Source organism: Passer montanus, unplaced genomic scaffold (genome assembly GCF_014805655.1).
Source record: "Passer montanus isolate IOZ18808 unplaced genomic scaffold, ASM1480565v1 scaffold22, whole genome shotgun sequence".
Lineage (NCBI taxonomy): Eukaryota > Metazoa > Chordata > Aves > Passeriformes > Passeridae > Passer > Passer montanus.
The window spans coordinates 7,534,315-7,547,574 of NW_024366815.1; the positions used below are offsets into that span (position 1 = coordinate 7,534,315).

General features: G+C 35.0%; 1 protein-coding gene across 3 annotated transcripts in view; it reads left to right on the forward strand.

Annotated features, from left to right (window-relative positions):
- Positions 1-13,260, forward strand: part of MTREX (Mtr4 exosome RNA helicase) — a 44,931-nt gene that overhangs the window by 19,395 nt on the left and 12,276 nt on the right. For all 3 annotated transcript variants that reach the window (XR_005627505.1, XR_005627506.1, XM_039709630.1), the window contains exons 16-18: positions 7,392-7,542; positions 9,251-9,423; positions 9,713-9,781. Coding sequence is in view for 1 of the 3 variants with exons in the window: in XM_039709630.1 (XP_039565564.1) it covers positions 7,392-7,542; positions 9,251-9,423; positions 9,713-9,781 (393 nt within the window). In the remaining 2 variants the exon portion in view is untranslated. The remainder of the gene's footprint in view (positions 1-7,391; positions 7,543-9,250; positions 9,424-9,712; positions 9,782-13,260) is intronic.

Sequence of the window (13,260 nt, forward strand, 5' to 3'; positions counted from 1 at the left end):
ATACTTGTTGGAAAAGACATTGCAAAATCTAAAGTAAGATTGTTAATAGTGGTTTGAGGACAGTACAGTATTCTTCTAAAGTTATGATATAGATGAGAATCACAGTGAAGCACGTATTTTGAATACTTTATAAAATGTATTTAGATAAAAATAATTTTAATGTGAAGTAATTGTTTTTACTGTAGATGGCCAACATTTTCTTACCTTACAAAGCAAGCATTGCAGGAATTTTCCAGGCGTTGATTCAGGAAGGTACTAAAGTCTAACCTTAATTTAAAATCGCCTTAAAGTCAACAAGATTCTAGCATAAAATCACAGAGATCAGGGAAATGGATAATCAAACACCTTTGTGAACAGGGTCACAGTTTTGTGCATAATTATGCAATCCAGCAGATGGAGGAGAACAGCAAATAGCTGTTCTTGCTGATGTTTGCAACCAAAATGTAGGAAAATGGGGTGCATCAAATGGTGTATAAAATGGTTTGTCATTCTTGAACTTCACCTCAGGACTTTCAATAGCCTGTAGGACTAAGGTAATAGGTTTTATTTATTAATTGTGGTTGCTGCTTTAATACCACAAAATACTTCAAGTTTTACTAGTTCAGTTGTGGAAAGCAGTTTTCCTCCAGATTTTTGGAAAATTTACTTTGATAAACTCATCACTACAAATGTGAGTGCCATTTTGGTTAAGCCCGGTTTCTTTCTTTACCTTCATATTCTTAAAACAAAGGATAGGTTTCAGATGAACAGATGAGAAGGTACTTTTAAAAATTTAATTTGATATTAATATTTTATAGAACTAGGTAGTCTTTGCTAGAGAATACTTTTCCTTTAAGTTAAAACATACTGCATATTTACGGAAATTGTAAAGTGTTGTGAAATAAATATGTCACTGTCCTGATACCTCTAGTGACAAATCTGTTAAGGATGTCAGCTAGTTTCTTTCTGAAGATAGAGATACCATTTGCTTTTTCCAAAAACAAGGAGAAGACCAGAACTTGGAGTTGCCATCCTGAAGTAAAACTAAGGATGAATACAACAGTAGCCTACTGTGTTAGAGAGGGTAAATGGCTGAAAATTTCCAACATTCAAAACTGACTTGGGAAGGTAGTATTTGGAGGCAAGAGACACAGAGTTACATTGTTTTCCTTTTAAGTCTCTTGTGACAACTGGAGCTTGTGTTGAATCGCGGCCTGAGGTATTTTCACCAGCAAAGCCTGCTGGAGCAGTATTTTGCCACCCACAGTGGCTTCTGTTTGTCCTGGTGTAACTGGTTTGAGGGCAAAGCAGTGAACCAGGTTGGTAATAAATTTGTGCTTAAAATAGCTGTTTACCATTGTCCGTTAAAAACAAACTCTTGGAAGAGTTTTTAATTGATTTTGCAGTTGTGCTAATGTAGCTCAGGATAATTCTGCTATCAGTGTAACTGCATAGGGTTTTTTTTGTATTTCTGAGAGAGACTGAATATTTGTGTGTTTATTTTATTACTGATATATGGAAAAAAGAGTGCTGTCATTTCACAAGAGATGTTTCTTTGTCTTACAGACATATCAAGCAGTCACTTTTGTTTCTATTTAATAAGGGTTTTAATAGAAATTTGTGGTGATGACTGTTACAGACGTATAAGTCCACTTATTTTCCCATTATGACGAAAAAAAGGGGAAAGATCTTTTAGTTATTACCAGCTTGTTCTGTTCTTTGCTCTTTTTGTAAAGTGCTTTGTGATTTCCTTTCTGGAAACTCTTTGATTCAGTTTATTTCTGGAAACATTGATAAGCAAATGAAACTGTCACTGGACCAAGATAGTGTAAATTATGTCCTATATTGTATCTAATTTCATCATTATGAAAGATACTTTATTGTTGCTTTGCAAATTAATTTGTTTCAGACAGTATTTGCCATTTGATGTTCCCATGACAGGCTGAGGAGCAAGAACATAATGTAGAGAATTTGTTCCTCTCTCTTCACGGGAACGGATTTAAAAATGTAAATATTTTTCTCCTGCTGTAAGAGATAACAGAGGGAGTAACTCTTACCTAATGTATGTCTTGCTCAACGCTGCATGCCATTATGCAGCAATGACAGCTCTCACATCTCTAGTTAGACAGAGCTTCCAAGTCTTAACAGTAAAAAAAAGGGGGAAAATACTGTTTGTATCAATTCCATACACTAATCTTCTTCATCCCAATCTTTATATCCTTCTTGTTTATGTGGGCAAGAAATGGTTATACCAGTAAATATGGAATCTCCTGTTGGATTGTTTGGTTGTATTAAGAAGAGGATTTGCTCTGAAATTATTGGCACTTGAGCAGGGAACACTGTATAGCAGCTATAGTGTTCAGATTCTCGTACTTCCTTTAGCTTTTGACTAAATTATTTTCTGTAGTGAATTGTTTACTATTATGTTCCTGATTTTTAACATTATCAGCTTAATCCAGTCATTCTGTTGCATACATCTAATAACCCAGATCCCAGAAAACTTGAAAGGGTGCTTTTGTTAAGTTAGCTCAAAATTTTATGAGAAGTGGTTGCAAGTGTAAAGGGGATGGTTGATTTCTGAGACCTTGAGTTGATATATGCTATCTGTACTCATGTATCTAGGCAGTTGTCATCCAGAGGGATGGAAAAGCTTGTAAAGTTATTCTGCTTTTTAAAAACTATTCAGAAAAAAAATCTCATACTGCAGTCTTGTTAAATTTTTGAGGTGGGGGGGACTGTCCTCTGTGAAGGAATGAGAGGCAGGATTACTTGCAGAATAGGAGGCTGGAGAACTGGAATGGTAATTCTTCAGCAGCAGTAAGTTACAGGAGGCTGTGCATGTTTGAAAGTGACTTCTTGATGCCTGTTCAAATCAGTTTTTCTCACCAACTCTTTTTGCAGCTCTGATAATATCAGGCTCTTACTTGATCTTCTTCATTGAGTGGTTGGTGGTTCTTCTTTTCTGTAATATGGAGTCTTTTCTGTGGAGATAAGGGTGAAGCTTCCTCAGAGACAGAGAGATGTTGAGATAGATGATGGTGGAGCCTAGCTTGTTGAAGAGAAAGTTGATGTATTTTGACAGAAAGTCTTCTGGTAGAGGATGAACTAAGTGCTTCACAGTATTTTTAAGTAAGTAAAGTAATCAATCTGGGAGCCATTGGCAAAAGAGCAGAAAAAAGGTTTCAGGAGGAGATAACCATCATGGAGAACGTGTAAGTTAAAACTGATTGATATCTTACAGTATCTTGGCAATAACCAAAATCCAGCATAGCTGAACACTTAATACTGTAAAGACTCTTTGAAAGTAAGTTAGGAAGGAAAAGCCTACCTTTTCCATTTTCCTGTCAGTAATATATCCTATATTCCCTCCCCTCCTGTTACTTGCTTCTCTCCACCTTATGTATCTGACAGGTGACTTTAGGTAAGCACTAATTGTCTCTTCAGTAATCATGGCCGTCTTTAGTATTTGCCATAAAAGGCTGATGGGCTACTCATGCCTTGAGTGTACTTAGTATAAAAGAACAACTGTATTTTGGTATAAGGTTTCCTGCTAAGTGAATGAAGCAAGGGCATACAGGTGATGTCTCCCTGTCAGGTGTGAGTCTGCTGATACTCTGGGGTAGTAGGTGGAGACTATGACTGACATGCATGTGGCAGAACTTGCTGGCTGTGCTGAAGGTAGAGTAATACAGTAGAGCTTATTTCATTTGAAGAAGTAGCAGTTTCAGTTTTCAGATAAAATAAGCTTCTCAGAACTCTTGATTTCAAATGTATTGCTTAGAGAACACTTGAGAAGACAGGAGTTTCTGAAACTTGGAGAAAGATGTGTTTATGAGATGAAGGAACAGGAAAAATTCACCATTTTTTGCCAAAACAGGATTTGTATTTTAACTGCTATTAAGAATGACCATATTTTCAAATGGTAAAATGCTAATCATGTGTTTTAAAATAAAAATTGCCACATCAGCAACTGGCTCAAACATTGCCTTTCAAGTAAGTCTACTTATGTATTCTCTGAAATAGCTGGCTTTTTTGTTTGTTTTTAAATCACTCCTTCATATTTGAATTCTGCTGATTTTAAGAAAAGGTATTTAAAGTGAATCTGCAGGAACTGATTGGTCTTTCTTGGCATGTCTTGTGTATATATTGTAATTGTGTGAAGTCCCTTGATTTCTCACTTAATGATCACATTTAGATAGGAGTGTGACATGGTTCTGTTCCGTGAGTCTTGCAAGCACATGGTAAAGGTTTTCCCTCCAAGATGTCAGGAATGGAAAGAGGATTTGTTTCATTGTGTGATCAGAGCAGTCACCCAGCAGCTTGTTGCCAGATCTCTAGTGCCTGTAGCCAGCTGGTGAGTGTGTTCCAGCTTCTTTAGCTGATGCCTGACTAGAGCAGTGGACATTGCATTAGGAAAGAATCTGACCACTGTTAGCTGACACTGGCATAATTGCTGTGCCATCCTTCGGTAAATGCCGTTCTTTAAATGGCATTTTTTGTTATAGAGAGGTAAGCTTTTTATGGAGTGATAATTTCTCTTTCCTAGAATAAATAGTATATTTAGAAAAATAGACAGGAGGTAATAATCCTTTTAGCTGGTCTGAAAAAAAGCTATGCTACGTGTTGTTTAGCATCAGCAACAGAAATTCTGTCATCTTTATTTGATATATCAAACCAGAGGCATCTGTAGAAACTTGAGCACCACAGCTCCACTGTTGATATTGTAATTAGTGAGACATTTCAGTTAGTAGAAACCCATCTGTGGTGATTGCAGAACTGACAATATTATTTTACATACACATTTCATGGCCTACTTTAAGAGATACTTCTGCTCTGAGATGCAGAAGACTTGAGGTGAAAATGTACATGTGAGTTTATGATCCACTCAGAGATGTAATCTAGAATGAGTGCCCATGGGAAGTAAAACACTAGAACATGATTTATCCAAAACTTGTTTTACATGGTACTTTCGGAGTATAAACATATGCTGAAAGCTTTTCTCTAACAATTGTGTTGTTTTCTGAGACAAAATAATGAGGCAGTGAGTAGGATTCTAGCATTTGTGAGGTAATCTCATAAAGCTCTGTCTCACTTGAAGCAAATGGAATTACAGTATTCTTAAATCTTGTACATGTGAAGGAGTTTTGGATTCAGACTGCCTCTTACTTTGATATCAGTGCATAAATGGATGTGAGATCTGAATTCCTGACAATATCTTCAAAATTGAAAGAAAAATGTGTGCATTGTAGTATTGTCATTTAAAGTTTGATCTGGAAGACCACTGGATTTGAATTTCAGCATTTGCATATATAAACAAATCATCAGTTAAATTTTTTAGTAGCCAATGATTTTTTAAATTAGGTTTGATAAGGAAATATCTGCTAATTGAGAAAAGCAAATAAACTAGTTGCAAGAAATTATAAAGTTTAGGTAAAGCAATTTTTGAGCTTACAAGAGGTGCAGAGTTGCATGTTTTCTAGTGTCAGCCTTTCTAGCTTCTAAAATATCTGATAGAATATGTGGAACTTTAACAATCATATAGTTGCATGAAAACTATGTCTTGAATCATCCTTATTTTCTTGTTACATTCTTGTTGTTTTTTAAAATGTTTAATCATAACTAAATTTACTCATAGGCCTTGTTGAAACGACAATTCTTGTTTTGTAAATCTCTTATATTTCATATATGCATTATTTTAAGAGAATGAGAGGTACAAGACTATTGGAAACTGTTGTCCATTGTCTTTTATTATACCTTCAGATTAGATTTCACTTGCCATTTTATGCTTTGTCATTTGTTGTTTCTGGATGGCTTCAGACATCTCGTACAATTTTTAGCAGACCTTGCTATTTTTCTGTCTTTGCCTTTAAGTCCAGCCCTCTTTAAGTGTCTGGGAAATTTTGTTTTGCAAAACACCGAAATTGCACTTGTTTTCTGTTGAGGAATTCACAAAAGTTTAGTTTTTAAACATCCCTTAAACACTTAATTATGCTGCTTTGCTGGAGGTCGGTGTATTGTCATAAGCATTTCAGGAATCAGGGAGGTATATAATCCATGTACTTGTTATCACCTTCAAAGAGCTCTGAAATATTTGTGAAATCTGTCTAGGTTTTATAAAAAACCTGTTTATCTTGCTGTTCTGTTGTATTCTGTCCAGCTCTCTGGTGCTTCTGTTTTCCACTACTTTAGTTGCACAAAAGCATTAATTTTCTATTTCATAACACTTGAATTTCCCTTGTATCCTTTCTGAAGGACTGTCAGATACCCATTCCTTTGAAACTAGCTCTACTTGGATGAAAGATTATGCACTGCAGTTGGGCAGTTCTGTACTTCAGAAGTGTTGGCTCTCTCTCTCATGTGATTTCAGCAGTTTGGTGTATCAAGGTTGCCTTCTGTGCTGACATTTAAGTGAGAGACAGGTTTTGGGCTTGCCCTTTCTTGGAGAGGCTGTGTGTTGAGCTCTTCTAGATCTTCTTTGGACGCCGTTCAAGTGTTTCGTTTGTTCTTTGAATAACTGGTTGTTTTAGTCCATATCAATTAAATGTTTGCGCTTTTGTGATAACAAGATTGTCCTCTTGGGTAGAACATAGGAACAGCCAATGATGAATCAGACCAAAGATGCATTTACCCAGTCCAGTACTCCTTTTTGACAGAGGACAGTAGTAGAAATTCTTAAAAAATAAGAATGGATAAAGAAGGTAATGATTCCCTGTAATGCTTTCTCAGCATCTTTTATTCTTAGGTTAATCAAAATACCTGTATATACTGCACTGTTTAAAAAAAAAAATTAACTTGCCAGAATCCCAGAATGGTGGGGATTTTAAGGGATCTATGGAGGTCATCTTTTCCAAAGCCATGGGTCTGTCAGGATCATGTAGAGTAGGGTGTTCAGAGGAGAGTTTACAACTTCTCTCAAACTACCTGCAAGTTATGTTAATTTTATAATGAAATGTTATTCAAGAACTATCAGATTGGTATCCTGGGAATTTTGTGCAAAAATAGGCAATGTAATCAGTATGTCTTAAGACTTGCAAATAAAGGGTTTATTTCAGTGTTAAAATAATGGATTGCTTTAAATAGCTAAGTAACTATTACCTTAATGTTAAGGTGATGGAATCCAAAGTGCAAACTGCTGGAAGCGTCTAAATTTTTTATCTGAACTTTGCATTCAAATATCATTTATAATATCCTAGCTGTGATAAGTACCTATATAGTACAAATACTTTTACATGTTCAGCATAATAAAATTGTTTAGGATTTTATGCAGTATGTAATCTGAATTTAAGATAAATTGTGCAGTTCATCAAAGCAGCTCCTCATATGAAACACTGCATCATGATTCATCCAATGTGTTCTTATATGTCACAATTAATATTTTTTTCAAATTAAAAATGTTCTTGAATCTTTTTCAGGGTTCAGCTGATCCCTTAAACAGTGCTTTCCACCTGACATACAACATGGTATTGAACTTACTTCGAGTGGAGGAAATCAACCCTGAATACATGTTAGAAAAATCATTTTATCAGTTCCAACATTACAGAACTATTCCAGAAATAGTGGAAAGTAAGTATTGCTGCATGTTCTCATGTGAGTAGGTATAATACATGGTAACTTTAGGTATTTTTATTATGCTCATAGGAGTTTTTACCTGTGCAGTTTTTGTCTTCCCTGCCAACAGTTGCCACTGCACCATTTGTTGCCATGTTACAGTTTCAGTAATTTCCTCTTGGTCTTAGGACGTATACTGATATGCACTGTCAGTTTATAAAGAGAGCTTTCCTCTGTGAGTCAGACAAGAGTGGTTGTTATATTGCTAAACTATAGGGTGGGAAGAAGGAAGAACAATTTAAAACTTCCATGGCTCATCTAAGATGCAGGGAAGAAAAATCTTAGAGAAGAAAATCTTTCATCTTTTAGTATCTCAGTACAAGCTGTAAAAAGAACTTAACTGCACTGCATTCAGAGTAGTGTAGGTAAGAAAAGTTTAATTATAACACAGAGAAAAATTCAGAGAGATCTGGGACTTTAATTGCACTCCACTGAGTAAGTACATTTTGTCCCACAATCCTTGAGTAGTGAGTTTTCTTGAGCCAAAGTCAGTGTCTGGAAATTTCAACCACTGAGGGAGATTTCAAAACTTAATCCAGGAGAATCTTAAGAACCTGAGAGGTAATTACAATTATTGAGCAGTTTTTCTGTTCATTTGTTAATTGAATGTTAAGAGAAAGTGTTTATATAGCCATGCAGAGGGAGGGTTTCAATTACCTTTCTGTTAGTTTGCAGGTGCAGTAGTAGTTAAATATAATATTTATTTCCTTCCTTTATTTCCCTGTTCCATTTGGCCTAGATCTTTATTCTGCCATTCCAGCATTGATGTTTAAATAGAAAAATGGAGCTGAAGAACATTTTTCATAGCTCTTGGACAGTTTCAGTTTAGGCACCATACTGGGCATTAGAATTTTGTAGTCCCTTCAATTAAAAACAAAAAGGAGAGAATTGGCTACTTAGGAAGAAAGTATGCCATGAATATGAATGGATGGCTTATTACTTTTCAAAATCGGCAGTTAAAAATAAGGAGCACTTACCTGAGTTATCTCTCAAGTCCCTGTGAAGTGGGATTTCCAGGCCACTTATGAGCCTTCAAAAACAGCATGCAAGAGGATGAGTTGGTAGAGAGGAAAAAGAGATTTTTTTATAATCTGTTCTTCATTATTGTTTGCTGGTGATAATACCAGAAGAAGAGAATGATTCATACTGTTTAGAATAAAAACTGATTTGCTTAAATAAGGTACAAAATTATTGGAAAAAGAAAATACTGATTTTCAATTAATAAATCAGAGCCTAAAACAAGTTAGGAGGAACATCTTCTAACAACTCTCCTCTTGTTGAAACACATCTTTTTAGAAGATACCTTTGAGCAATCTTATATTTGTAGGAGGAGGTAAAAAGCAATGGTAGACACTGTAGTGGTAGACCTGTCTACAAAATCATTGCAAGTTTTTATGTGGCTTCTGTGCAAACTTAGATCTGTTATTACTGGATAATTTGGTGTCAGACTTTTCCAGTTTCTCAAACTGTTTATTTTAAGAAAATAACACTGGTATTTAATTCAGTGGATAAATGTACAGATTTCTAGCTTTCGAAAGAATGGTTTATTGTAAGTAAAAAATTAGTACTAGAAATGGTCACAAAATATTAGTTGCGGAGATCTGAAAGTAAAACAATCTCTGTGAAGCTATTAATTTTCATGAGATTTTCCTTTTCGTTATAGGAGTCAATAATTTGGAAGCACAGTACAACAAAATTGTAATTCCTAATGAAGAAAATGTGGTGATATACTACAGAATCCGCCAGCAGCTTGCAAAACTGGGTAAAGATATTGAAGAGTATATTCACAAACCAAAGTACTGCTTGCCCTTTCTACAGCCAGGAAGACTGGTAAAGGTAATTTGATTTTTCTTTTATTTTGTTTTTCATTTTCACCTATTTGTGAAATCTGCAAGGTTCATTTTTTTACCCAGTTTACCATCTTGAAAAATTACATATGTCACACTACACTCCAGTTTTGATATGTGTTTCTTTGCTAAGCATTCAATAATGCATTAAAATAAATACTGTTTTCATGATGAATAGTAGTCCATGACTGCTGTTGTAAATACCAAAAATACAAAACGTTGTGCGTGCTAGAATGTTGTTATATATGTTAAATTCTAACATCTTGCCATATTTCCAGGTGAAGAATGAAGGTGATGACTACGGATGGGGAGTGGTTGTTAATTTCTCTAAGAAATCAAATGTTAAGGTAAAATACACATTCTCTCCATTACCAAAATATGTACCAGACTGTTTTTTTCTGAAAATAAGATAAAACTCCTATTTCTTTATAGTTCTCAAAGGCAAAAAAAGTTCCTTTTACCCCAAATTTACAAAAAGCTCTGAACTTCCTGAAGTGAGAGTGTAAAGAAATACTATAAAGGATGCAGAAAACTCCAAGTCTAGCATTCAGTTTTTAACTTTTAACATATTTGTGGATATGTTATGGATATGAAACGTGGATATGTGGATATGTTGTGGATATGAAATGCTTGGTTTTACATAGCACTGAAAATGTTTCAAAGTTGTTTCTGAGACATTGCCAGTGCTAATTTAGGTTGTTCACAAGAAAGATACTGAATTCTCTCATAAATATACTGTTTTCTCTCAGAATATCTATAGAAGCCCTATGTGAAGGCTGAGAGCAGTGGGAGACTGACATTTGGCTCTATGGAGTGGGTTATCTTAAACTGGCAAATTGTGCTTTGAGTCCTAAATTAGGACGTGGGACATGGAATTGCTTGTCCTCGGAGATGTTGCCATAGAGTTGGAAAATTAAAATACAAAGAGAGCAAAACAATAGAAATGGATCTGAGGACATTTGGAAGAAAAGACAGAGGGCAGTGATGCAATAGAAGCCAGACTTCCAGAAATGCATTTTCATTGTTGGTCTTTGTGTAACTCTTAGATGGTGTGTTGGTCTCCCTTTCAGAAATGTTTTGACCAGCTTCTCTGCTCTGTAAATGAAAACCCAGGTTACAACCATATTTTTCTCTGATAGCATTTTGGCTGTAATTTTAGCAGATCATTGCCTTTATTTGCTAGGGCTAAATGCAAGGTTGTGTCTGTTAAGTTCTGGTGGCACCTGTTCATTGTGGCACCTTTTGGTACTTTTCTAATATATATTCAGTAGAGAGGAAATGAGAAAAATGTTCATACGGAACTTACTAAAAGAGATGCTGTTTTGTTTTCCATCTTCCTTTTGACAGTCGTATCTCTTTCTTTTTTTAAGTTGAAAAACTGGGCTGTTACTGCTGTTGCTTAAATCTTTGGTTGTGGATTGCTTTTCTCATAGAGACGCACAAGTAATAAACCAGATTGTCCCCTAGTTCCAGCTTTCTCTGTAAAATTGCCAACTTCTGTGTCACTTGCAGGCATTTCTTCTATCTGTGTCATATTTTATTCACATATATATTTGCCTTCCCTATCTGGCCTGTCTCACTGTTGTGTCACTTACTGTTGTGTAACCTTTGGGCTTGAATATTAGCTTTGAAATTATGGACCGTTTTGCAAGAGATGGATGTGGCTCCAGCAGCACTTTTTTCATTAAGTTGTTCTCTCAGCTGGGTTGAATTTTTCCTTCTGAGTGTGTGGAAAGAATGACAATAGATACTGGAAATTAAGGAACAAACTTAAAGCAATGTAACTTTTAAAGTCAGTATGAAAAGACTAGTTTCTATGAGCAGAGGCAAAACAAATTACTTGAAGAAGTTGTTGTTTACCCATTTTAGTGTCTATTCAATGCTTTTTTGTCCTGAGACACAGATGTCATTCCCCATTACTATTTAAAGTATGCAAGTATACTTATCTAGTACTGGAAAGATATTACTTATGCTGTATCTTTAGACCTTCATCCACTTCTAAGTGGAACAGTTCTTTGGGCTCACTTTTAGACTATATTGCTAGTTTAGTTGCAAATTTTTCTTTGCTATATCATAGTTCCTAAATCCTTTTTCTAATGAGAAATCTATGCAATTAATAATGAATTTTGGGTTATAGTATGTCTGTATTTCACATAATACTCCTTGTTCTTTGCAAATGCATGAGTTATGTCAGTTATGTTTATTATTAATTATATGTAGATGTTCCAATGTAATTAGACAAATCAGTGTTCCATGAAACTGTCAATACAAATAGCACTTTTCTATCTATTGTTGTTCAGAATAGAATTAATCTGAAGCAGGGATGCTTGCTATATATTCTAAATGATAGTAGGCAGCACATTAACTATGTCCTTTGGAATTCATAAAACCCCATAAAAATTTTTGAGTGAGAAATTTTATTTCCACTGGATTGTGCCAGAAGTAAGCTAATGATACTGTTGTGCTGTTGATAGTCAGTATTATTTCATCCCTGATTCTAGACGTGAAATTTTTGTCTGTTAAAAATTATTGATACCAAAATTTGAGATGCTGCAATTCTATCTTCCCTGTTTAGATTATTATAATCCTTATTTATTTATAATGTTTACTACATAAACATCTCTTTTGTCGTGGTCATTGAATTGTCAGTAAGTTTGATATTACCTGTCTGGGACTCTGAATTTGGTTTTTTTTCTATTCTTCTTGGTTCCTGGGCACAATCATCTTTTTTATTTTGGTTTGTTTCCAAACACTTGAAGTAAGAGGTGTTTCAGGGCAAATCTAAAATCCTAAGAATTCAAATAATTCTGCAGTACTCTGCTCAAAAGGACTTAATTTTGTCCTTGAAGGATGTGACTTGATGCAGGATGAATTAAAGAATCATTTGAACTTGATATGATAGAGAAGTCTGTGGCTAACAAGTGCTTTAAGAGTTCTAGTCTCCTTTTATTCTTGCATATAGAAGCATGTTGCTGTTCTAGACTGTAGTGGTTTTTAGTACCTATACTGTTGTAGGAAATCCTGTTGAAGGAAAACAGTGCATGTTAAAAAAGCAGTTGTAGGTGGAGTCACATCTAGTCAGCTTTTTCTAAAAGCTGTTGGTGTATGTAAACTTAAACAGAGAAATATTAGCAGCAGATGTTAATGATTTTTATACTCCTGCTTTATTAATAAGTTTACAATACAATTTCAGGTAGAAATATTTTTCCCCTCTCATAATTTTCTAGATATTTCTAGTTCTAGTATTTTCTGTAGCACACTTGTGCAGCTATGAGTTTAGTCTCTACTTCATTCAAGTCAGCATTGTGCTTTCCCTGGCTTTGGCCTGGATACTGATCTGGGTACATGTGGGTATTTTAAAATTCTAATTCAGAGGGTGAAGTGGTTTGGATCTCCTACCTTGCTGTGAGTGCTTTCTGCAAATGTAGGATATATTTCAGAGGAACAGTTTCTTCCTGAGCAAGTAATTGGTACTTCTTGAAGAAATAATTTAGCTTGTACAACAGGATAACCCTGTTTTTCTCTTTAGTTTATGGTGGCACTTTCTCATAGCACTTCTGAGAATCCCTTAAAAATGCTAGCTGGCATGCAGTGAAATAAAATAGTATGTTGTAGATTTGTAATGAAAAATATTGCCCAGTAAAAATGAACTAAGATGGGATTTTGAAAATAATATCTTCTTTTTCTCTTGTATTTGGAAGCAGAAAGCTTACATATGGTATTTTAAAAGGTGATGTCTGCCTTGTGTGTTGGGCCTATAATTTGCTTCTGTTCAAAGTCCTAAAAAGTACTTGTTTGTAGTAGGAGTGTATTTGAGCAACCCTAG